Source organism: Sus scrofa, chromosome 3, assembly GCF_000003025.6.
Source record: "Sus scrofa isolate TJ Tabasco breed Duroc chromosome 3, Sscrofa11.1, whole genome shotgun sequence".
In the NCBI taxonomy this organism is placed as follows: Eukaryota; Metazoa; Chordata; class Mammalia; order Artiodactyla; family Suidae; genus Sus; species Sus scrofa.
Genome location: NC_010445.4, coordinates 16,696,352 through 16,723,004, shown reverse-complemented (window position 1 = coordinate 16,723,004; position 26,653 = coordinate 16,696,352). Strand labels below are relative to the sequence as shown.

Below are 26,653 nucleotides of genomic sequence, written 5' to 3'. Positions count from 1 at the left end.
TGTTCTGTGTATATTTTTCTTTCTTGTCTTCTCTTGGATTAAACATTTTTTATTATTCCTTTTCCCCCCACTGTGTTATCTGATTCATTTACTTATTCATATACACTCATTACCCTGCGGATTATACCATGCATTCTTGGATTATTGCAGTCTAGTATAGGTTAATAGTTTTATCACTTTTCTGTGCAGTCAGTGCTTGGACCTTGGCATATGTTTGCTTCATCTACCACATTCCTACCTTTTGTGTTATTATTGTCATTTATTTTAAGTCTGCATATGTGTTACCCCACGAGATATTAATACTGTTTTGTATTTATTTAATTCTCCCCTCAAATTTCCCTTTTCTGTCTTCATTCTTCCACTTTGCAGTGCTTCTATCTGGGATCATATTTCTTTTGCCTGAGGAACTCCTTTTGATGTGGGTCTTCTGGTGATCATGTTCAATTTTTATTCATCTGAGAAAGTATTTTCCCTTCATTTTAAAATGATATTTAGATTTGGTATAGAATTTACGTTGGCAGTTCTTTGTCTTTTGGCTTCCCTTTCTGTTGATATTAGCTGTCAGTCTTATAGTTGCTGATTTAAGAGTAATGTATCTTTTTTTTCTCCTCTCTCTGGCTGCCTTTTTTTTTTTTTTTTTTTTTTTTTTTTAATTTTATGGCCCCTGCAGCATATGGAAGTTCTCAGGCCAGGGGTCAAATCAGAGCTGCAGCTGCAGCCTGCGCCACTGCTGCCACAACCCCAGATCCAAGCTGCGTCTGTGACCTATGCTGCAGCTTATGGCAGTGCTGGATCCTTAACCTGCTGTTCGAGGATAGGGATTGAACCACATCCTCATGGGTACCAGTTGGGTTCTTGACCTGATGAGCCACAACGGGTACTCCAGTTTTGGAAAGCTCTTAACCATGATCTGTTTCTTCAAATATTGCTAACGATCCCATTTTCTCCTCTGATTCTGGTGGCAAAGTGGAAGGTTTGATCATGAGAATGAATAATCAACTTGGGGTTACTTAGGGGATAATTGATGTGGTTGGATGATTCATCTCTGTGATGTAAAAAGTCTCTCAAAAAGATGATAGGAGTTGGGCAGGAGAGAAAGACCGAACCAGGAGCTAAAAGCTTCCTTGAGAGTGTGACTGTCAGTGTGATGATGAGGTTGGTAGGTGGCAGCAGTGAGAGCTTTTGCGAGAGGGAAAGGGAAGCAAAGCCTTGAAGGCAAGAATTAGAAGGAAGGAGCACATTTTCCTTCCTGGCTCTTGACAGATGCCTATGAGACCAAAATGTGTCAGCATTTGAATGGCGTGTAAGGGAATTCATGTTGTCAAAGAAGAGCTGAAAAAGGCAAAGAGGATTTTTTAAAAATTAAGAGCTTAAGGATCAATGGACAGGATTTCAGAAGATACAACTGAGAGGTTTGGAAAGTAGAAGAAAATAATGAGATGTTAGAGTTTGCCAAGATCCTTAACCCACTGAGTGGGGACAGGGATCAAGCCCGCAACCTCATGGTTCCTGGTCGGATTCGTTTCCGCTGCACCACGGTTGGAACTCCTGAGATGCTGTATTTTAATGAGAGGTGCAGAGCAGTGTGAGATTCATGTGATGATGGATGGTTTAGGCAGTTTGACCTTCTGTCAGTGACAGGTCAAAGGGATGATGATGTGAGGTGTAATGATAAGAGTCTTGATAGTTTCTGAGGTTAAGATGGGCTATGAGATTTTCTCTCCTGATTATGAAAGCGTCCCCTTCAGGTATGGGGAAGTGAAATGGGGCCTTCCTAGAGCCTGAAGGTATTCGTTTTTATGAACTTAATGGAGAGGGTGACTTAGCCGAGGCAGCTGCCCCTTAGAGACTTAACGCTCTGATATCTTCAGACGTATCTTACTGAGGCAGGAAATAGTAGCTTCTCAAAGCTTTTTAAGGTTTTGAGATTTTAAAACCCAAAGCTAGACCATGGACCGTGACCAATGTACCAAGGTAAATATCAATTTGTGAGACCTCTGGTGGCCTCACCTACCTACCTACCTACCTACCTTCCTTCCTTCCTTCCTTCCTTCCTTCCTCCTTCCCTCCTTCCTTCCTTCCTTCCTTCCTTCCTTCCTTCCTTCCTTCCCTCCTTCCTTCCTTCCTTCCTTCCTTCCTTCCTTCCTTCCTTCCTTTCTTTCTTTCTTTCTTTCTTTCTCTTTCTTATTTTTGGTTACTTTTTACCCAGTGTTAATCTGGACAGTCTATCTTTACTTTTTTTTTTTGTCTTTTGCCTCTTCTTGGGCCGCTCCTGCGGCATATGGAGGTTCCCAGGCTATGGGGTCTAATTGGAGCTGTAGCCGCCGGCCTATGCCAGAGCCACAGCAATGCAGGATCCAAGCGTGTCTGCGACCTACACCCCAGCTCACGGCAACACCGGATCCATAACCCACTGAGCAAGGCCAGGGATCGAACTTGCAACCTCATGGTTCCTAGTCAGATTCGTTAACCACTGCGCCACGATGGGAACTCCTATCTTTACATTTTATAATGCATAGTCTTTATCAATAGTGTCATTATTCTGGTCAAATAAACAAATTGCCAATTGACTTTTTCTTTAAAGGTCCAGATAGCAAATATCTTAGGTTTTGTGGACTACATGAGCCCTGTCCCAGTTAATTTGACTATGTACTATTAGGGTGTGAAAGCAGAGAGAATACAAATGATAGTGGTTGTGTTCTTTTTTTGCTTTTGTTCTTGTTTTTGTTTTAGGGCCATACCCTCGGCATATGGAGGTTCCCAGACTAGGAGTCGAATCAGAGCTGTAGCTGCCAGATCCGAGCTGCGTCTGCCAGCTTCATCATAGCTCATAGTGATGCCAGATCCTTAACCCACTGAGCAAAGCCAGGGATCGAACCTGTGTCCTCGTGGATGCTAGGCAGATTCGTTTCTCCTGAGCCACGACAGGAACTCCTGAGAGTGGTTGTATTCTAATTAAGCTTTATTTTATTTTATTTTTATTATTATTATTTTTGTCTTTTTGCCTTTTCTAGGGCTGCTCCCATGGCATATGGAGATTCCCAGGCTAGGGGTCGAATCGGAGCTGTAGCCACCACGCCAGAGCCACAGCAACGCGGGATCCGAGCTGTGTCTGCGACCTACACCACAGCTCATGGCAACGCCAGATCCTTAACCCACTGAGCAAGGCCAGGGATTGAACCCGCAACCTCATGGTTCCTAGTCAGATTCGTTAACCACTGCGCCACGACGGGAACTCCTAATTAAGCTTTATTTACAAAAATGGGCGGTGGGCTGAATTTGGTCCCTGGGTTGTAGTTTACCAACCTCTGGTCAAATAAAACCTCCAAGGATATTTTTCACTGGAATTACTGTCAGACTTTGACAGTATACTTCATAGTAAAATTTTTGTGTGCCATGTGGTCTTCAAAATTTTGTGACATTCTATCTAACAATTTTTGCAAACGTGGTAACAGACAAATGTTCAACTGCCTAGTTGTATTATTTATATGAATTTGCTGGGCGGTGATTGACAGCTATGTCCACCCATTCTTTTAAGTCATAGTTAATCACTAGCTTTAATTGCCAAATTTAGGAAGTAGTTTCTACCCAGTATTTTACTAATCTTTTCCTCAGGATTTGATATTGAATATTGTATTTTTTAAAATCTCTCTTATGCTAGCTCTCTGACTATACTTCCTGGTTTTCCGGCCACTCTCGCCTATTTTCAGTCATCCTCACGGATTCCTTCCTTACAATCTTTTTTTCTGAATACTTTTCCTGAGCTACCTTATTTGTGGCTGTATTTTTAGAACCACATTTCTAGATCCATATTTTTTGTTTGTTTGTTTATTTGTTTTTCCCCTGCTTTTTAGGACTGTACCTGTGGCATATGGAAGTTCCCAGGCTAAGGGTCGAATCAGAGCTACAGCTACCAGTCTATGCTACATCCACAGCAACACGGGATCCAAGCCGCATCTGCCTACACCACAGCTCACGACAATGCCAGGTCGTCAACTCACTGAGCAAGGCCAGGGATCAAACTCGACATCCTCATGGTTACCGGTCGGATTTGTTTCCACTGCACCCAACGGGAATTACCTAAATGCACATTTTAGACCCACTTATAATCCTTCAGATTTTTATTCTTGGCTACTTAATTGAACAACGTAATTATCTGTGTGGCTCAGAGATGTGAGAAAACTCCAAATACCAGAACTAAACTCCATCATCCATTGTTCTTCCTCCTGTGTTTGTCTCCTGAATGGCCTCACCGTCTCCCCAGTCATCCTGGGAACTTGGGAATCCGTCGTCCTTCCTCACAATTCAGTACGTTATCACATCCTCTTAATTTTACTTCCTATCTTTTGATTCCATCTTTTGTGCTCTTAGACCTGGTTCAGACTTTCATATTTCCCCTAAACTGTTAGTTTGCTAATTGGTCTCCTTCTTGGATCAATCTCTATACCAATAACACATTTCCTTGTTAGCCCTCTCAGGCAGAATTAAGCCTTCTTCACTAAGGTACACAGATACTATTTACACTGTTTATTAGTCTGCATTGTGTGTCTGGATGTCATTTTCTCTCTATTCTTTAAGACTAAGCTTCTTGAGGGTATGGACTGTGCTTCATGCCTTTGTATGTCCACCTTCACAGCCCCTACTGCTTCAGATACTTACTGCTTGGTGTATATGTATTTGACAAAATTTGAATAAGTGAATTTTAGGTTTCCAGATAAACATAATGGATTTTATACATATGTTTATCTTTACACCCTCAGGAAATCCAAGGAAATTAGAGTAAAGCAATAAAAGAAATTTTATAAAACCACAAGGACAAAAAGAATGGGAAAGAAACAGCTCTAAGAATACTAGCAGCCAGGCATCTCTGGCCATATCCTTTCCCCTAGCAGTAGGAGACTGGTAGAGTTTTTTTATTCCTAGAGAAATAGTTTTTTCTAAAAAAGAAAGATATATGTATATATATATATACACACACACACACACACACACACGTACTTAGATACACACAAAATACTTAAATATATTAAGTATAGTCATATATATTATAGTATATATATTGTGTATACTTATATATAAAATATATGTACATACAGATACTGACATTCAGGAGCCTTTAATGGTATAATTAGCTCTTAAAATAAGAATCCACCTATAGTAACATCTAACATTGACAAAACCATACCCAGTAATAGAAATTCCATTCTGCTTTCACACAAAGTGAGGTCCACTGCTTGATTTCCAGTTTGTGGAGTTTGGACAGATGCAGTCAGGTAGCCACCAGTACCATCTACATCAGAACAGTTACCCTGTGCAGTCAGCTCTCCTCCATCCCTAACCCCTGGCAAGCATTGATCTATTCTCTGCCCTAATAAGTTTTGCCTTTTCCAAAATATCATTTGAGTGGAATTTTACAGTATCTAGCCTTTGAGTCTGGCTTTGTTAACTTACCGTAATGTATTTGCCATTGATCCATATAGATGCACGTATTCATGGTCCTTTCATTTTATGACTCAGTGGTATCTCGTGATGTATACTAGTTTGTCCATCCATTTACCTATTGAACAATTGCGTTGTTTCCAATTTTTGGCAATTTAAGATAAAGTTACTATAAACTCTTGCTAACAGATTTTTGTGTAAGTGTAGGTTTTCATTTCTCTGCGGGAAACAACCAGTGGGAGTGCTGGGTCGTATGATGAGTGTATGTTTAACTTTGTAAGAAAGTGCCAATTTGTTTTCCAGATCAAATACCATTGTGCATGACCACTAACATTGTATAAGAGTTTCAGTTGCTTTGCATCCTTACCAACACTTAGGTGTGTGTGTGTTTGTTTTGTTGTATTATGTCTATTAACCATTCTGGTAGGTGTGTAGTGGTATCTCATTGGAATTTTAATTCGCATTCTTCTTAATGACTGAAGATGTTGAGCATCTTTATATGTACTTAGGTGCCATCTCTATATATTTGGTGATGTGCTTATTTAAATTTTTTGGTTTTTTTCCCACCTGAGTTGTTTGGCTTTTTTATGGCTGAGTTTTTAGAGATCTTTATATATCCTGTTAAAAGTCCTTTGTCCGAAATGTAATTTCCAGATATTTTCTTTCAGTCTCTGGGTTATCTTTTCATTTTCTTAACAGTGCCTTTCCCAAAGCAAATGTTTGAAGTTTTGATGAAGTCCACTTTCTAATCTTCTCTATCGTGAATCATGTTTGAGGTCTGAGGTATGGGGTCAAAGTTCTTCTTTTTTTCTTTCTTTCTTTCTCTCTTTTTTTTTTTTTTTTTTTTTTTTTTTGGTGTATGCCTATATAATTATTCCAGCACCACTTGTTGAAAACAGTTCTTTCTCATTAAGTTGTCTTTGCATTTTTGTTAAAAATACCATTTGTGGAGTTCCCCCTGTTGTGCAGCAGGATTGGCAGCCTTTTTGCGGTGCCAGGACACAGGTTTGATCCCCAGCCTGGCTCAGTGGGTTAAAGGATTTGGTGTGGCTGCAGCTGCAGTGTAGGTCGCAGTTGTGGCTTGGATTTGATCCCTGGCCTGGGAACTCCCTATGCTGCGGGGCGGCAAAAAAAGAAAAAGAAAACAAAACAAACCACCTTTTGTATCTTTTTTTTTTTTCCCTGGCCTTGCTCACAGCATGTGGAAATTCAAACCTGTGCCACAGCAGCGACTCAAACCACTGCAGTGACAATGCCACAAGAGAACTCTCACGTCTCTCTCTTTCTGAGCTCTGTATTCTGTTCTGTGATCTCTGAGCCTGTCCTTTTTCCAGAAGCACACGGTCTTGATTAGTGTAGCTTTAGACTATCTTGAAATTAGTGTATGTTCTCCAGATGTATTCTTTTTCCAAAATGTTTTGGCTTCTCTAGTCCTTTTACCTTTTATATACATATTTGTCACTATCTACAAAAAAATCCCTCTGGTATTTTGATTAGAATTGCATTGAGGAGTTCCCGTCGTGGCGCAGTGGTTAACGAATCTGACTAGGAACCATGAGGTTGCAGGTTCGATCCCTGCCCTTGCTCAGTGGGTTAACGATCTGGCCTTGCCGTGAGCTGTGGTGTAGGTTGCAGACGCGGCTCAGATCCTGCGTTGCAAAGAATTGCATTGAATCTGTGTTGCAGTCTGAGGAAAATTAGTATCCTAACCATATTGAGTCTTCCAATCTTTCTCCATCTATGTAGGTCTTCTTTGATTTTTTTTTTTCATCACCATTTTGTAATTTTCACCATACAGATACCACACATACTTTGTTAGATTTGTATCTATGCACTTTATTTGTGTGTATGTACTATTGTAAATAATAATTTTAAATGTTTTATTTCCAGTAATTATTTCTGGTATATAGAAATACAGTTGATTTTTGTATATTGATCTTGTGTTATATAACCTTATAAACTCATTCACCTTTTAATTCTAGGATTTTTTTTGCCTTGTATAGAAATAAATGAAGACTGTCCAAATAAGAACAAGTCAGGCGTCAGCCACCATCACTTGCATTTGGCACAAACTCAAAAGGAAATCTAAAAGGAGAGTATAAAGCTTTATATTGGAAAAAAGGGAAAGCTTCAGGTTGTCTTAATTGGAACTTGTTGGCATGGGGAAGCTGGAAGGAGGCCTAACTAGAAGTAGGGCATCCTGTGTGATTGGTTAGGGAGCATATTTGGCTTTCTGGAAAGTGGGGGCAAAAACTAGGGAGGCTGGCAGTTATTGATCAGGTCCTGGCTGTTTGGAATCTATTGCTACAGAAGTTGTAGTTTGGCTTCCTGGACTGGTTTGCTGCAGAGGTTGTGGGTCAGGGTTCTCTTTTTGGTTGTGGTCTGGCTATTTTCTGTTCATATGTTCATTTCTTACTTATGATATTCTATGAGGACAAACATATGGTCTGCAAATAGAGTTGGTTTTTTCCCCTCTTTTTAGGGCTCCACCCACGGCATATGGAAATTCCCAGGCTAGGGATCAAATTGGAGCTGCAGCTGCAGGCCTGTGCCACCGCCACAGCAACACTGGATCCGAGCTGCATTTGCAACCTATGCTGCAACTTGCAGCAACACTGGATACTTAACCCTCTGAGCAAGCACCAGGGATCAAACCCGCATCCTCACTATGTCGGGTTCTTAGCCCTCTGAGCCACAGTTGGAACTCCTACAAATAGTTTTATTTCTTCCTTCCTAATAAGTATGCTCTTATTTTCTTCTCTAATCGTACACCTGAGGACTTACAGTACAGTGTTGAATAAAAGTGTTGAGAGCAGACATTTAAAAATTTTTTTTCTGATTTTAGGGGAAAAAACTTAATCTTTCCACATTGAATGTGATGTTAGCTATAGGTTTTTTTGTAGATGACTGTTAGCAGGTCAGAGAAAATCCCTTCTCGGAGTTCCCCATGTGGCACAGCGGAAATGAATCTGACTAGTAACCGTGGAGTTGCGGGTTCTATCTTTGGCCTCAATCAGTGGGTCAGGGATCTGGTGTTGCCATGAGCTTCAGTATCGGTTGCAGACGTGGCTCAAAGCCTGCATGGCTGTGGCTGTGGCCAGCAGCTGCATACAGCTCTGATTCCACCCCTAGCCTGGGAACCTCCATATGCTGTGGGTGGAGCCCTAAAAAACAAAAAAAAAAAAACAAAAAAAAGGAAAAGGAAAGACAAAGAAAATCCCCCCTCTTCCTAGTTTGTTGGGCATTTTTAAAACCATGAATGGATGTTGTGTTTTGTCAAATGCATTATCTGCATCTAGAGATCATTGTGTGGTTTTTCAGTTTTTCTTCTTTAGTCTGTTAATATGATGAATCACAGTGATAGAATTTTGAATGTTGAACCAGCTTTGCATTCTCACATTTAATCCCACTTGGTCACAATGTATTATGCTTTGTGTATGTTGCTGGATTTCATTTATAGTATTTTGTTGAGGATTTTTGTGTTTTCATAAGCAATATTAGTCTATAGTTTTTTTTTTTTCTTGTACTGTTTTTGTCTGGTTTTGATGTCAGGGTAATGCTGGCTTCATAAATTGAGTTGAGAATGTTCCATCCTCTTCTGTTTTCTAGAAGAGATATAGAATTGGTATTATTTTACATATATATATGGTATATACATATAGGAATTTCCCAGTGCAGCCATCTAGACTTGGAGGTTTTGTTTTCTTGAAAGGTCCTAGGGAGTTCCTACTATAAGAATCTGACTGCAGCAGCTCAGGTAGCTGCAGAGGCACTGATTCTATTCCCAGCCCAATGCAGTGGGTTAAAGGAACCAATGTTGCCGCAGCAGCAAAGTCACAGGTGCGGCTTGGATTCAGTCCCTGGCAGGAACTTCCATATGCTGCAGATGTGACCATAAAAAAAAGGGGGGGGGGTTCCTAAACTGGTAATGGGACTATTTAGAGTTTCTGTTTTTCTTCAGTGGGTACTAGTATTTGTGAATTTCAAAATATTGATCCATTTCCTCTAAATGGTCAATGTTATGGGCCTAGAGTTGTTTGTAGTCTTCCCTTGTTATCCTTTTAATGTGTGTATCTGTCTGTACTGATAAACCCTCTTTTACTTCTGATATTGATACTTTGTATCTTTTCTGTATCATGTTTTGTCTTTGTCAAGTGTAGCTAAAGATTTATCAATTTCAGAATACTAGCTTTGTATTTTATTAGCTTTCTATATTTTTTTTCTGTTTTTAATTTCATGGATTTCTGCTCTAATCTTAGGTTTTCTCCTCCTTACTTTTAATCCTGTAAATTTCCCTGTAAGCACTACTTTAGCTGCATACCATCACTTTTGATATGTTATTTTTTTTTTTTACCATTTTTAAAAGTTTTATTGAAGTATAGTTGATTTACAGTGTTGGCGATAATTTCTGCTGTACAACAAAGTGATTCTGTTATAAATATACACAACCATTCATTTTCAAATTCTTTTCCCATATAGATTATCACAGAATATTGAGTAGAGTTCCCTGTACTATACGGCAGGTCCCTGTTGGCCATTCATTCCCATACCTCAGTGTGCATGTGCCAGTAACAAACTCCCAGTCCATCCCTCCCCCTCCATCTGTCCCCTTTGGTAACTAAGTTCGTTTTTAAAGTCTGTGAGTCAATGTGTTTTTTTTTTGTTTGTTTGTTTAAGGGCCGCATCCACAGCATGTGGAAGTTCCCAGGCTAGGGGTTGAATTGGAGCTGTAGCTGCTGGCCTACACAATAGCGCTCGGCACCTGCCATATCTGTAATCCACTAAGCGAGGCCAGGGATTGAACCCACGTCCTCATGGATCCTAGTTGGGTTTTTTTACTGCTGAGCCACTATGGGAACTCCCAATGTGTTATATTTTTGTTCAGTATAAAATAAATTCTGACTTCCTTGAGACTGTATCTTTGACCTGTGGATTTTTTTTTTTTAGAAGTATGCTATTTAATTTCCAAATAGTTGGGGGCATTTTTCAGATATCTTTCTTCTCTCTTTTCTTTTTTTTTTGTCTTTTTGCTCTTTCTTGGGCCGCTCACGTGGCATATGGAGGTTCCCAGGCTAGGGGTCAAATCGGAGCTGTAGCTACCGGCCTAGGCCAGAGCCACAGCAACGCGGGATCCGAGCCGCGTCTGCAACCTACACCACAGCTCACGGCAACGCCGGATCGTTAACCCACTGAGCAAGGGTAGGGACCGAACCCGCAACCTCATGGTTCCTAGTCGGATTCGTTAACCACTGCGCCACGATGGGAACTCCCAGATAACTTTCTATTACTGGTTTCTAGTTTAATTCTCATTATGGTTAGAGGGTATATTTTGTATGATTTCAGTTATTTTTAATTCGTTAAGGTTCGCTTACAATATATTTGTTTATATTTTGTTTACAGTGTGGTTTATCTTGGTTAATGTGTATTCTGCTGTTGAATGGATTGTTCTACAAATGTCAGATCAAGTTTGTTGATTGTTCCATTCAGATCTTCAGTATCCTTTCTGATTTTCTATTTGTTCTATTAATTTTTGAGAGATTTGTTGAAATCTCTAAGTATAATCATGGTCCTTTTATTTATCTTTTCAGTTCTATCACCATCTGCTTCATTGATTTTTATTTATTTATTTATTTTTCCCCACTGTACAGCAAGGGGGTCAGGTTTGCTTCATTGATTTTGGAGTCCTCTTGTTAGATGCATACACATTTAGGATTGATTTGTCTTAGTTAATTGACCCTTTTATCCTGGGGCAATGTTGCTTTTTATTCCTTGATAAATTCCCTTTTTGTGAAGATTACTTTTTCTTGAGGTAATATAGCCAGTCTAGTTTTTTTTTCCCCCCTCATGGTAAAATATACATAACGTAAATTTTGCCATTTTAACCATTTTCTAACTTTTTTTTTTTTTTGGGCCATACCTGTGGCATATGGAAGCTCCTGGGCCTGGGGTTGAACCTGAGCCACAGCAGTGACCTGGGCTGCTCCAGTGACAAGATTGGATTCTTAACCCGTTGTGCCATAAGAGAACTCCTAACTTTCTTTTGATGTGGTTTTTTTTTTTTTTTTCATCTTTTTAGTTTTAACCTATGTTATTATATTTGAAGTAGCTTTCTGGTAAGCAGCACATGTTTAGTCCTTTTTTTTTGTTGTTTTTAAGCTCACTTTGGCAAGATCTGTCTTTCATTGTTTTTGTTGGGGGAGATGAATAATTTTTTTTGAGCTATAATTGACATTAGTTTTAGGTATACAACATAATCTGTCTTTTTTTTTTCTTTTCACCTTTTTTTTTTTTTGGTCTTTTTAGGACTGCACCCACAGCATATGGAGTTTCCCAGGCTAGGAGTCAAATCGGAGCTGTAACCACTGGCCTACCCCACAGCCACATGCCAGATCCTTAACCCACCGAGCAAGGCCAGGGATCAAACCTGTGTCCTCATGGTTACTAGTGAGATTTGTTTCCCTCTGAGCCATGATGGGAACTCCCATAATCTATCTTTTAATGGATGTGTTTAGACACTTCCTTTTAATTATTGATTTGTTTTAGATTTAGATCTGCTTTTACTTTCTTTTTTTTTTTTTTTTTCTTTTATTTTGTTTGTACCCTCTCCTTTTTTGTTTATTCCCTATTTCATACCTTTTGGATATTTGAAATTTTTTTGTATTTCATTTAAGTTTATCTAGACTTTTTGTTCATATCTCTTTGAACTTCTTTTTAGTGGTTGTTCTAGAGAATACAATATACACACATAACCTTTTATATTATATTGAGTATTTAACAGCTAAAAAAAAAATGTAGAAATCTTACAACTATGAAAGTGTATTTATCTTCCCCCCTTATATGATTGCCATGGGTATTATAGCTCTATACCTTGAAATCTCAATAATGTTATTGCATTTGCTTTCAACAGTTTTACATATTTTAAAGGACTCAAGGAGAAAAACAGTCTATTATAACTATCCAGATATTTATCATTTCTGTTGCTCTTCCTTTCTGAAGTTCCATATTTCTATCCATTATCATTTTCCCTTCCGTGTAAAGAACTTCCTTCAGCATTTCTCTTAGTGCAAGTCTGCTGGTAATAAGTTCTTTTAGTTTTCCTTCTTCTGAAAATGTCTTTAGTTATCCTTGATCTCTGCAAGATACTCTAGCTGGATACAGAATTTTCAGTGGACAGTTCTCCCCCCCGCCCCAGCATTTCAAAGAGGTTGTTTCAGTGTCTTCTGGCCTCCAGTGGTGGTTTATGAGAAATCAGTAGTCATATGAATTATTGTTCCGTTATAGATAATGTGTTGTTTTTCTCATGATGCTTTCAAGAGGTTTTTTTTCCCTGTTTTGGTTTCTAGCAGCTTATGATGTACCTGGGTATAGTGTTCTTTGAGTTTATCAACTCTTTCAGGTTCACTGAGTTTTTTAAAAAAAAAATCTATAAATGTTTGTTTTGGGCTAAATTTGAGCAGTTTTAAGCCACTAATTCTTTTTTTTTTTTTTTTTTTTTTTTTTTTTGTCTTTTTGCTATTTCTTGGGCCGCTCCTGCGGCATATGGAGATTCCCAGGCTAGGGGTCCAATCGGAGCTGTAGCCACCGGCCTACACCAGAGCCACAGCAACGCGGGATCCGAGCCGCGTCTGCAACCTACACCACAGCTCACGGCAACGCCGGATCGTTAACCCACTGAGCAAGGGCAGGGACCGAACCCACAACCTCATGGTTCCTAGTCGGATTCGTTAACCACTGCGCCACGACGGGAACTCCAAGCCACTAATTCTTAAAAAGTTTTTGCCTCAGTCTTTCTGTCCCCTTCTGGGAATCCAATGACATTAAATGTTCTTCGGGTTGGATAATTTCTATTAATCAGCCTTTTGGCTCACTGAATCTTCTCGTTTGTCATCTTCACTCTGCCTTTGACTTCACCTAGTGGATTTTCAGTTTATATCATATGTTGCATTGTTTAGTTATATAATTTCTGTTTGATTCCTGCTTTATAGTTACTCTTTCTCTTCTGAGAACCTCCGTCTTTCCTTCCAGTCATTTTTCACTACCTTCACCTTGAGGAACATATATATAACTAATTCAAATGTTATTCTGAAAGTCCAATATCTATGTCATTTTAGGATTGACATCTTTTTTTCTCCGAGAATTGGTTACTATTTTTTTTTTTTTTTGATTCATTGTCGTGTAATTTGGGAACGTATCTTCACCTCATTATATTTCAAATATTTTGTTTTCAGACTCTATTCTAAAAGTTCTATTAAACTTTTCTGTGAGTTCTATTAAAATCTTTTATTTTATTTTATTTTAATGATTTTTATTTTTTTCCATTATAGTTAGTTTACAGTGTTCTGTCAATTTTCTACTGTACAGCAAGGTGACCCACATACATACATATATACGTTCTTTTTTTCACATTATCATGCTCCATCATGATCACAGTTCCCAGTGCTATACAGCAGGATAAAAATCTTTTGAGAATGGTGATTTTTGCTTTAATAGGCAATCAACCCAGTGAGATTAAGACTACAAATTCTGTCTCCTCTGTGGGTGATGGTTTCAATGTTACTGCCATTTGCAAAGCCTTTGCCCCCACATGTCTCACTCAGTAGTCAGTCTGCTACTTGAGGAGTGGTTTATATTGTTTAGTTTTCAAAAGCTTTGCTGTGCTTCTTTGCTGTTCCATGCATGTGCAGCTCAGGAGTGAGGCTGGGACTTGTGTTAGTTGCTACAGAGAATTAGGAGAACCTTTCTTTGGCTTGCTCCCTGCTGGGATTTTCTTCCCAATTTCTGGTTTCTAGTGGCCTCTTTCCCAGTTCCTCTAGCTAGAAAGACAGGTTACTCAGAGAGCATTTTAGCTTCCCTTACTGTCACCCAGTTCCACCTGACAGAGTTCACCCTCAGGATACAGCAGTGAGAGAAAAGAGGAAAAGAACGCTAGGGTTCCCCTTATGCACTTACGACCCTTTTCTCATTTCTTCTATGCAGAGACAAGTTTTCTCTCAGAATTTAAGGTACCTGGACTGCCATCCCTGAGATGCTGTTTCACCTTTAAGCAAAGCCAAGAGAGAAAGAATAAATCTGAAAACAAACTGTGCTTTTCCCCCTCCTCCATTCTACTCAGAAGGGTCCCTTTTCCTCATCTTCTGGCCAGATACAGTGCCGTGGTTTTTTTTTTTTTTTTTGCTGTTTACTGCTCTTGGGCAATTCTGCAACTTGAGCAACTCTTGGTTCAAAGGCAGAAGATAAAAGAGAGAAAAAACCCAGAAAACTCCACTGTACTGGTTGTTCAAGTTTTAACTTTTTCCCCATCTGCTTGCTATTTTTACTATTTAGAATCCTCAGGCAGTTGGTTTTATATTCTTTCTAATTTTTAGTTGTAATCAGTGAGAGAGAGATAGGCTGTGGTGAACATAATCTATTCTGTCCAGCACTGGAATTGGCATAAAAAAATATGTACATTATGGCTGTGAATGCGGTCCTTGGCCCGGGAACTTCCATATGCCATGGCAGCTATTAAAAAGAAAATTCTGGAGTTCCCGTTGTGGCTCAGCAGAAACAAATCTGACTAGCATACATGTGGATGCAGGTTTGATCCCTGGCCTCGCTCAGTGGGTTAAGGATCTGGCGTTGCAGTGAGTTGTGGTGTAGGTCACAGACACAGCTCTGATCTGGCATTGCTGTGGCTGTGGCGTAGGCCGGTGGCTACAGCTCCGATTGGACCCCTAGCCTGGGAACCTCTATATGCCATGGGTGCAGCCCTGAAAAGATTTAAAAAAAAAATTTCTGAGGGAAAATTATTTTTAATTTATAATTATCTACCCAAACTGTCAATCCAATGTGATGGTAGAAGAAAGATATTTTTAGACTTTGAACCTCTTAGAAATTTTACCTCTCTGTTTTCTCCAGGAAGCTGTTATGTTTTACCAAAACAAGTGATTAAACCAAGGGGGAAAGGAGCATGCCATGTCTAAGAAAAGGAAGCTTCAGAAAAGGGAAGAGACTGGAAGTCTTAGCATGACAGCTGTGCAGCAAGCCCAGAGAGCAGCCAGCCAATTCAGGGCCTCCAGAGTGATTGAGGAAGGTCAAGGGTTCCAGGGAAGGCTCCAAGGAAGAATGCAGTTCACAGATTTCTTGATGTGGGTGATCTTGTTGAAAATATTTGCTCAGAAAAGATAGTGGCATATAAAATGTAACAACAAAATATGAATATATTAACTCCAAGAAAAGCAATTTGTGCTCAAAAGGAAATAATCATAGTTTACTATAAACATTTCTGATGTAACGTATTCCTAGAAAAATGTTTTTCCTGGAATTGAGCCTTAAAAATACTGGGGTTAGGAATTTATAGCTCAGAAGTGACTTCATATATCAAATAAAAGAAGATGAGAGTGGGGGCAAGATTAAACTCTATTAACTAGGAATACTCACTTGTGATGAATCCATATAGAAACTGAAGGATAAAAGTTGGGATAGTTACTGCTTTGGGAGAGAAGGAGTGTTTGATTAGGTTGGGGCACATGGCTGGGGGCGGGGTGTCTTCAAAGTTCCATTTCTTGACCTAGGTGATGGTAATCAGGGTGTTAGACTTAAAATAACTCTTTTTATTTTTATATTTATTTAAATTTTAGGAGTTCCCTTTGTGGCTCAGTGATATTGAACCCACTAGTATCCATGAGGATGTGGGTTTGATCCCTGGCCTCATCCAGTGGGTTAAGGATCTGGAGTTGCCAGGTACTGTGGGGTAGGTTGCAGACATGGCTCAGATCCAGCATTGCTGTGGCTGTGGTGTAGGCCGGCAGCTGCAGCTCCAGTTCGACCTCTAGCCTGGGAATTTACCTATGCTGCATGCTCGGCCCTAAAAAGCAAAAAAATAAAATAAAACAAAATAAAAAATAAAAAAATTTGTCCTTAAAGAAAATTTACAAAATACAACAAAGTAGAAGTTAGGAATGGTACCTTTATTAAATTCTTTCCCACCATTCAGAAACAGTTGATATTTTAACGTTTCGGTATTTTAAAAAATCATTTATCCTTTTTCTGATTACTTAGTTTACATGTTTGTTGTAGAAAATTATGAAAATACATAAAAGTTTAATAATAAAAATAAAAATTATCTTTCATCCCACTACACAAATCTTTTTTTATAAATTGAGGTGAAATTTATGTTACAAAATTAAACATTTAAGAACTTTAAATTTTTTTCCAACTTTATTGAAATATAGCGGACATATGTCACTAATTTTAATTAAGGTGTGCAACCTCAAATAATGGTTTGACATGTATATTGTAAAATGGTTACTGTAGTAAATTTAGTTAGTATCCATCTCATATGAATACAAGAAAAAGAAACAAAATGTTCCTTTTGTGATGAGAAGTCAGTATTTACTCTTTTGATTTTCTTATGTATCATGCAGCAGTGTTAACTACAGTCGTCCTGTTGTATATTACATCCCTAGTACTTATTTAACTTATGGCTGGAAGTTTGTACCTTCCTCCAATCCCACCTCCTCCCATTCTGGCACCTCTCCACCCCATCTCACCTCTAGTAACTACAGATTTGATCTCTTTTTCTATGAGTTTGGGGTTTTTGGGGGGGGTTGTTAAGATTCCACATATAGGTGAGATCATGTAGTATTTATTTTTCTCTGACTTATTTCGCTTAGTGTAATGCCACCAGAGTCCGTCCATGTTGTCTCAGATGGCAGGATTTCCTCATTTTTTAGGGCTGTATAATATTCATACACACACACAACCCCCCACAACTTCTTTATCCATTTATCTGTTCATGGATCCATGTCCTGACTATTGTACATAATGCTGCCATGAACGTGGGAGTACAGTGTTTCTGTTTGCTTTGAGTACGTTCCTAGAAGCAGAATTGCTGGATTGTGTGGTAGTTTTAGTTTTAATTTTTGAGGAATTTCCATATTGTTTACCATAGTGGCTGTTCCAGTATACGTTCCTACCAACAGTGCTCAAGCGTTCCCTTTTCTCCACATACTTGCCAGCACTGGTTATTTTCTTTTTTATGATAGCCATAATAAGTGATATGAAGTGATATTGTAGTTTTGACTTGCATTTCCCTAATGACTAGTGATTTTGAGCATCTTTTCATATACCTTTTGACTATGTGTATATCCTCTTTGAAAAAATGTCTATTCAGGTCTTTTGCTCATTTTTTTAACTGGGTTATTTGGGGGGTTTTGCTATTGATTGTTTAAGTTTTTTAATATATTTTGGATATGAACCCCTTGTCAGATATATGGTTTTCAAATATTTTTTCCCATTCTCTATGTTGACTTTTCACTTTGTTGATTGTTTCCTTTGCTGGGCAGGAACTTTGTGGGGTTTTTTGTTTGTTTTGGCTATACTCACGGTGTGTGGAAGTTCCCAGTCCAGGGATCAAATCCATGCCTCAGTTGTGACCTGTGCCACAGCTGTGGCAATGCCAGATCCTTAACCCACTGTGCCCCAGGAGAACTTCCACAAATTTTGTGGTGTGATATAGTCTTACTTGTTTGTTTTTTATTTTGTTGCTTATGGTTTAGGTGTCTAAAAAACTTATTGCCAAGACCTATATCAAGGAGGTTTTTACCCTATGTTTTCTTCTAGGAGTTTCATGGTTTTAGGTCTTTAATCCATTTAAGTCTTCAATCTATTTTGAGTTAATTTTTTGTGAATAGTGAAAGATAGGGGTCTAATTTTATCCTTTTACATGTAAATGTCCATTTTTCCCAGCACCAGTTATTGAAGAGACTGTCTTTTCTCCATTCTTGGCTCTCTTGTCACATGTTAGTTAACCATATATGCTTGCATTTACTTCTGGGCTCTCAGTTCTGTTCTGTTGATCTATTTTTATGCCAGTGATTTAGTTTTGATGACTACAACTTTAGGGTATAACTTGAAATCGGAAGTATGATGCTTCCTGCTTTGTTCGTCTTTCTCAAGATTGCTTTGGCTATTCAAGATCTGTTGTGGTTTCATATAAGTTTTAGGATTGTTTTTTCTTTTATGAAAAAAATGCCATTGGTATCTTGATGGGGATTGCATTGACTCTGCCAAAAGATTGCTATTGGTAATATTGACATTTTAACAACATTATTTCTGCCAATCCATGAATATGGGATACCTTTCCATTTATTTGTGTCTTTAAGTCCTTTCATCAATGTCTTGTAGTTTTCAGAGGAGAGATCTTTCACCTCCTTGGTTAAACTTATTCCTAATTATTTTATTGTTTTTGATGTTATTGTAAATGGGATTATTTTCATTATTTCTTTTTCAGACAGTTCATTGTTAGTTTATAGAAACACTACTGATTTTTACAGATTAATTTTTTATGCTGCAACTTTACTGAAGTTGTTGATTAGATCTAACAGTTGATAGGGCAGGGAGTGTCTTTATGGTTTTCTATATATAAAATCTTGTCATCTGCAAATACAGTTTTACATATTCCTTTCCAATTCTGATGCCTTAATACTTCTTTTTCTTACCTGATTGCTCTGAATAGGAGTTGTGAGAGTCGGCACCCTTGTCTTGTTCCTGGTATTCAAATTTCTACTGTTGGGTATGATGTTAGCTGTGAGCTTATCATATATGGTCTTTATTATGTTGTTACATTCCTGCTATACCTAATTTGTTAATAGTTTTTTTCAGGAACAGATGTTGAATTTTATCAAATGCTTTTTCTGTGTCTGCTGAGGTTATTATATGATTTATTTTCATTCTATTAATTTGGTATATCACATTGACATACATATGTTGAATCATCCTCACATCCCAAATCACCAGCAGTGTACAAGGGTTCTCTTTTCTGCACATCCTCACCGATGCTTATGTCTTATCTTTTTGAAAGTAGCCATTCTAATAGGTATGAGGTGGCATCTCATTGTAGTTTTGATTTGATTTGCATTTCCCTAAACACCTTTCCATGAACCTGTTGGCCATCTGTGTGTCTTCTTTGGAAAAAAGTCTCTTTAGTTCTTCTGCCCCCCCCCCTTTTTTAGGTTTTTAGGGCACACCTGAGGCATATGAAAGTTCCCAGATTAGGGGTCTAAATGGACCTACAGCTGCTGGCCTTTGCCACAGCCAGGGCAACTCAGGATCTGGGCCATGTCCGTGACCTATACCACAGCTCACGGAAACGCCAGATTCTTAACTTACTGTGTGAGGCCAGGGACCGAACACACATCCTCATGGACCCTAGTCTGGTTTGTTAACTGTTGAGCCACGAAGGGAACTCCAGGATTGTTTATTCTATCTCTACTTTATTTCACTCCAGTTTTAAAAATTTTGTTTGAATGTGTTTTGTTTGGTTGGGGGGTTGGGGGGACTTGGTCAAAAGCAGATTTTCAAACTTTTTTTTTTTTTTTTTTTTTTTCCTTTTTGCTGTTTAGGGCCACACCTTTGGCACATGGAGGTTTCCAGGCTAGGGGTCTAATCAGAGCTGTAGCCGACAGCCTACGCCAGAGCCACAGCAACGCCAGATCCAAGCCATTTCTGCAACCTACACCACAGCTCATGGCAATACTGGATCCTTAACCCACTGAGTTAGGCCAGGGATCAAACCTGCAATCTCATGGTTTCTAGTCAGATTTGTTTTGGCTGCGCCATGATGGGAACGCCCAGATTTTCAAAATTTTTGATCTCAGAACCTCTTTATGCTTTTAATAATTATTGAATACCCCAAAGAGGTTTTATTTAGGTATGTTATATCTTTGGTATTTACTGTAGTAGAAGCTCAAACTGAGAAATTATTTAAATATGCATTCATTCACTTAAAACATAATAAACCCATTACATATTAACAAAATTTTTTATGAGTAATTACTTTTCCTAAAAAACAATGGAAAGACTTGCATTGCTTCTCTTTATTGCAAATCTTTTTAATGTCTGCCGTAATATAAGATTATTGGATTCTCACATCAATCTACTGCATTGTCACATCATGCATGTAGCCTTTGGAAAACTACACCTATGAGAGAATAATAATGAAGGAGGCAAATAACGTCTTAAGTTTATCTTCAGGGACCTAGGAGATGCGAGTTGGAGACTGGTTTTAAGATTCGTTGTTTCTGGGAAAATTGGGAGTGTTCAGAAACCTTACAATTTTTCATCGTACCTTAGGGAAGTGGTATTGGTTGTTTATGTACCCAAATACAAAATATTCGAGGAAGTTATTATTTGTGTCAAAGATGAACCTTGTTTTAGAATCAAATATTAAAAAGTTCTTATTTGCATAATCACTTCATTGATGTTACTTATACTGAAGCAAAACGAACATCTGTGTAAGTATTTCTTTAAGAAAACATTTATTCTTGGAGTTCCCGTCGTGGCGCAGTGGTTAACGAATCCGACTAGGAACCATGGGGTTGTGGGTTCGATCCCTGCCCTTGGTCAGTGGGTTGACAGTTTGGCGTTGCCGTGAGCTGTGGTGTAGGTCGCAGACGCAGCTCGGATCCTGTGATGCTGTGGCTCTGGCGTAGGCCGGTGGCTACAGCTCCGATTCGACCCCGAGCCTGGGAACCTCCATATGCCGAAGGAGCAGCCTTAGAAAAGGCAAAAAGACAAAAAAAAAAAAAAAAAAAAAAAATTTATTTTTGCTCAGTTGGTTAATATCCCATCTTATTCCATAAAGTACTTGGGGCAACTTTCCAGATAAGTAATATAGTAGGATTTTGAATATAGATGGGACAAGGAGAAAAATGGTTAGAAATTAAGATAAAGTCAAGCATAAAGTTAGCACATAAAATATGCTTCCTATACTTTTGTATAGCTTTTAGAAGTGGGAGAAAACTATAGTGTTTTCAAATGTTCCAACTTAAAGATTCACTAAGGGTTTTAAATTACACCACCCTTAGCAACTTTAAAGTATAATGTCATTTATGAAAATCTGTTCTTATTCACCTTTCCAAGGAAAATAAACTTACGTAATGCCAGTCTACTTTGCTAGTGAATTGACTTGCTAATAGTTATTACAATAGCTTTGTCACAGTTTATTAAGCTTTATTCAACTTTATTGTATTTATTGAGGAATTAAACTACTATTCTGTTTCGTTGAAAATGCTGGAGTGGTAATTGCATTCGATAACTTAATGCAACAAAAGGGACAGAGCACAGCACTGCAATCTGGAGAAGACTAGAGATCTAATTTTGGTTCGGAGGCTGGATTACAAACCTAGCCAGTCACATACTTCTTGCTCATGGGTCGGGAAGTGTGGATTGTGGGAAGGGAGTAACAATATAATGTGGGAGACGGAAGCACTCTTTATAGTGTTTGAGGTGTTTGTTTGTTTTTTATGGAAGGCACTTAAATTCTCACTTCACACTATTAGAATTACTTCACATTCCAGAATTACTATACCAGGATTAGTATACCAGAATTACAGTTTGTATACCAGGGTTACTCAGGTGTATGCATTTGTCACAATTATACAGTTAAGATTTGTGCATTAAATGTGTGTAAATTTTTCCTTAAAAAAATCTAAAAGTAATAGTCAAGTAGTTAGTGGGTAAAGGTGGAGATAAAACAGGAAAGACACAATTTTCAAAGCTGAGTGATAGGGAATGAGATTATTACACTGTTCTTTTCACGCTGTGTATGTACATTTGATGCTTTCCATGTTAAGTTTTTTTTTTTAATGCAACATTCTGGTCTACCATATTAGAAGGTCAAAAGATAGTATGTAGAATTGATAAATCAAGAAGTAGCAATGTAAGCATATTATTTAGAAATGTGGACGTAAATAAGAGCAGGAAAAAGTTAAAAAACATCGAAGTGGTTGCCTATGATGATCAGACAGGGTGTGGAGAGGAAGTAGAAAATATCTCTTTCCAAAAACAAAAAACAAAAAAAAAAACAAAAGAAAGGAGTTCCCGTCGTGGCGCAGTGGTTAACGAATCCGACTAGGAACCATGAAGTTGCGGGTTCGGTCCCTGCCCTTGCTCAGTGGGTTAACGATCCGGCGTTGCCGTGAGCTGTGGTGTAGGTTGCAGACGCGGCTCGGATCCTGCGTTGCTGTGGCTCTGGCGTAGGCCGGCAGCTACAGCTCCGATTTGACCCCTAGCCTGGGAACCTCCATATGCCGCAGGAGCGGCCCAAAGAAATAGCAAAAAGACAAAAAAAAAACAAAAAAAAAAAACAAAAAACAAAAAAAACAAAAAACAACAACAAAAAAAGAAAATATCTCTTTCCTCGAGTAGGAAATATCTCTTTTTTAATTAAGGCTTTCAGTGTTGATTTTTAAACCTTAGGCGTGCATGTATTACTTGGGTAAAACGATGTATTTATTCTGTGGATTACGGCATTGTTTTCAAGGAAGATATCCATATGGTCATATGTGAATAATTAGGCGGAGACTAATGCTTAGAATATAAAAATTCTGTTTACACGCAGTGATTTTGACAGCGTGCCAGTTATCTCCATTGCGAAGCTGGTGATTTACATTTGAATTCCTACTTCCGATGGGTAGCACTTCAAAGTTTGATCGCATAGTTTGTCCCTGACTGTACGCATGCCCTCCTGTGGTTTGTTATTTACACAGTAGTCAAGTGATCATAAATAAGCTTATAGTACTCTCCTGCTTAGAAGCCACTGAATGTCTTCCCATTGCAATTAGAATGGAATTCAAACTCTTCATCACGCCTGCAGACAAGGCTGTAAATGATACAAGTAAGCGATGGGAGCATACCTCATTCTCCCGTCACCTTCCCTCATCAGTGTCGGCTCTGATGGGCTTCTTGTACACACTCGTAGCTCATTCCTGCCTCCAGGCCTTTGTACCTGCCGTTCTTTATGAGCCTGGCTGCTTCTCAGCATTTAGGATTTAATTCCTGAAAAAGCCCTTCCCTGGCCGTCTAGCTAAAGTTGTTCCTTCCATCCCTTCTTCATCTAGAGCAGTGGTGCTGAGTGTGGTCCTCAGACCAGAAGCATGAGCATCACTTGAGAGCATTTTGTTTGGTTTGGTGATGCATCTTAGGCCCCACCACAGACCTGCTGAAGTAAAAATCCGCATTTTAACAAAAACCCCAAGGGGACGGTATGCAGTTTAAAAATTTCAAAAGCTCTGATCTAGAATAATCCCCTTCCCAATTTTCCTGTGTATCTACTAACAGCTCATCCATTTCTGGAGGTCACTTCATCATTTGCCTGCCCATTACTTCTCCCCAGATGGAATATAAGCCCTACAAGGGCACCGTTTTGTCTGACTTGTTACAAACACCTGAGCCACTGTCTGCACCTAGAACATGCTCAATGAGTATCTGATGTGTAACAGAATATACAGATATGATCGAGATTCTGTTGCATTCCTTGAAGTATATAACAGGAAACATCTTCATTGTTCTCGCTTGCTTGTAAAATTGGGGTTATTCTTACCTCCCAACATCATCATGAAGAGGTTTCGCTCTATTTCTGGGACACTATTAAAGTGATGTGACTAATAATCACTGGTCTATTCTCATTTTCAGGTTGTTTCTCTTCAGAACCAAAGTTTAGATTGTATTGAGTAATTTGCTACAGATTAAAAACATTTTCTTTTTGGTATTTTAAAAAGCACTCATTCAAAGTTAAAGTTATTGTCAGAGGTTTTTAATCCAGAGTAAACGTATCCAGAGTAAACCTATCCAAAGTAGGCTTGATATTTGTATCAAATTTTATTAAATCAGAATTTAATAATTTTAATAAGAAAATAAGATTCTGAAAATTTTTTTTTTTTTTTTTGTCTTTTTGCTATTTTTTGGGCCGCTCCCGTGGCATATGGAGGTTCCCAGGCTAGGGGTCGAATCAGAGCTGTAGCCACCGGCCTACACCAGAGCCACAGCAACGCGGGATCCGAGCCGAGTCTGCAACCTACACCACAGCTCGCGGCAACGCCGGATTGTTAACCCACTGAGCAAGGGCAGGGACCGAACCCGCAACCTCATGGTTCCTAGTCGGATTCGTTAACCACTGCGCCACGACGGGAACTCCAGATTCTGAAAATTTTAAGTCAAATGCAAAATTTAAAGTTAAACTACAAATAAAAACTGATTGGGCAACGAATGTATCAATTTTTTACTCTTGAGGTAAGATTTCTAAGAAAGACTTACAGTTGGTTTGTTTTTGTTTGTTTGTTTGTTTTTTTAGGGGTGCATCCTCAGCACATGGAAGTTCCCAGGCTAGGGGTTGAATTGGAGCCACAGCTGCCAGCCTACTACACCACAGCCACAGCAACACAGGATCCGAGCCACGTCTGTGACCTACACCACAGCTAACCGCACTGCCGGATCCCTGACCCACTGATTGAGGCCAGGCATCGAACACTCATCTTCATGGATACTAGCTGGATTCATTTTTACTGTGCCACAAAGGGAACTCCAGTAATTGGCAACTTTGAGATTCAGATGGGTATAGGGGCATGTCATGCTCAGGTATTTCTACATTTTTAAAAACAGGAAAACTCAAATATAGGGTTAATGGTTTTCTTTATTTTACAGATGGGGTCGAGGATTTGGTCTTTTGGGTTCCATTTTTGGAAAGGATGGTGTATTAAACCAGCCAAACAGTGTCTTTGGACTTATATTTTATATATTACAGTTATTACTTGGTAAGTATTTATACAGCAATACAAAAATAAGTTTGTTATATTCTGCTCAGTACGTTGTGTCTTTATCCTAAAGTGGTCTTTATATTAAATAAAAGCATATGTTAATGCTAGAAACATGGTTTGTAACACATTTTTGTGTTGTGCAAACTTGGCTCACTAAGATTTTGATGATGCTCTGCTCAACTTGGTGTCTGTTGGTGTTTGATCAGGGAGGGATATTAGCACCCATGATGCCCAGAGATATAAGCCCCATTCAGGGAAATTATTATTTTGTATAGTCTGTAGCTATTTTAAAGTATTATGCATTGAGAAAACATTAATGGTAAACAAATTCATTCATAATTCCATCACCTTTACATAACTACTGCTGCCATTGTATTCTTTTTTTTTTTTGCTTTTTTGCTTTTTAGGGCTGCATCTGCAGCATATGAAAGTTCCTGGGCTAGGGATCAAATTGGAGCTACAGCTGCCAGCCACAGCCACAGCCACAGCCACAGCAATGCCAGATCTGACCCGAGTCTGTGCCGCATCTTCAATCTACACCACAGCTCATGGCAATGCTGGATCCTTAACCCACTGAGCAAGGCCAGGGATCAAACCTGCATCCTCATGGATACTAGTCGGGTTCCTTTCCACTGAGCCACAAGGGGAGCTCCATATTCTTTTTTTTCACTTCATTTTAATTTTTTAATTTTTATATTTATTTTTTAATATTTTATTTTTTCCATTATAGTTGGTTTACAGTGTTCTGTCAATTTCTGCTGTACAGCAGAGTGACCCAGTCACACATGTACATATATTCTTTTTCTCACATTATCCTTCATCTTAAGTGACTAGATATAGTTCTCTGTGCTATACAGCAGGATCTCATTGCTTATCTACTCCAAATGCAATAGTCTGCATCTGTTAACCTCAGACTCCAGTCCATCCCTCCCCCTCCTCCATGGAGGCCACAAGTCTGTTCTCCAAGTCCGTGAGTGTCTTTTCTGTGGAAAGGTTCATTTGTGCTGTATATTAGATTCCATACATAAATGATATCATATAGTATTTGTCTTTCTGTGACTTTACTTAGTATGAGAGTCTCCAGTTCCATCCATGTTGCTGCAAATGGCATTATTTTGTTCTTTTTATGGCTGAGTAGTATTCCATTGTGTATATATACTACATCTTCCTAACCCATTCATCTGTTGTTGGACATTGAGTTTGTTTCCATGTCTTGGCCATTGTGAATAGTGCTGCAGTGAACATATGGGTGCATGTGTCTCTTTCAATGAAAGTTTTGTCTGGATATACGCCCAGGAGTGGGATTGCTGGATCGTATATGGTAGTTCTATATTTAGTTTTCTGAGGTACCTCCATACTATTTTCCATAGTGGTTGTACCAATTTACATTCCCACCAACAGTGAAGGAGGGTTCCCTTTTCTCCACACCCTCTCCAGCATTTATTGTTTGTTGATTTCACTTAATTTTACGTGAACCTTTGTATTGTCTGTCTCCTTTGGTGTTTTGTTATTGTGGACATCAAGGCTTCAGATTTTTTTATGTTCTAAATAACACTGCAGTGATTGACTTTGTTTAAAGTCTCCTTCACACACACCCTTCCCTCTTTAAATTATTTCTGCAAAATAAATAAATGTGG

At 38.7% G+C, this 26,653-nt stretch overlaps 1 protein-coding gene across 1 annotated transcript in view; it reads left to right on the top strand.

Moving 5' to 3' along the window:
• VKORC1L1 (vitamin K epoxide reductase complex subunit 1 like 1) overlaps nucleotides 1-26,653 on the top strand; it is a 72,955-nt gene that overhangs the window by 41,093 nt on the left and 5,209 nt on the right. Inside the window, exon 2 of the mRNA XM_003124445.4 lies at nucleotides 24,904-25,013. Within this exon, the coding sequence (XP_003124493.1) occupies nucleotides 24,904-25,013 (110 nt within the window). The remainder of the gene's footprint in view (nucleotides 1-24,903; nucleotides 25,014-26,653) is intronic.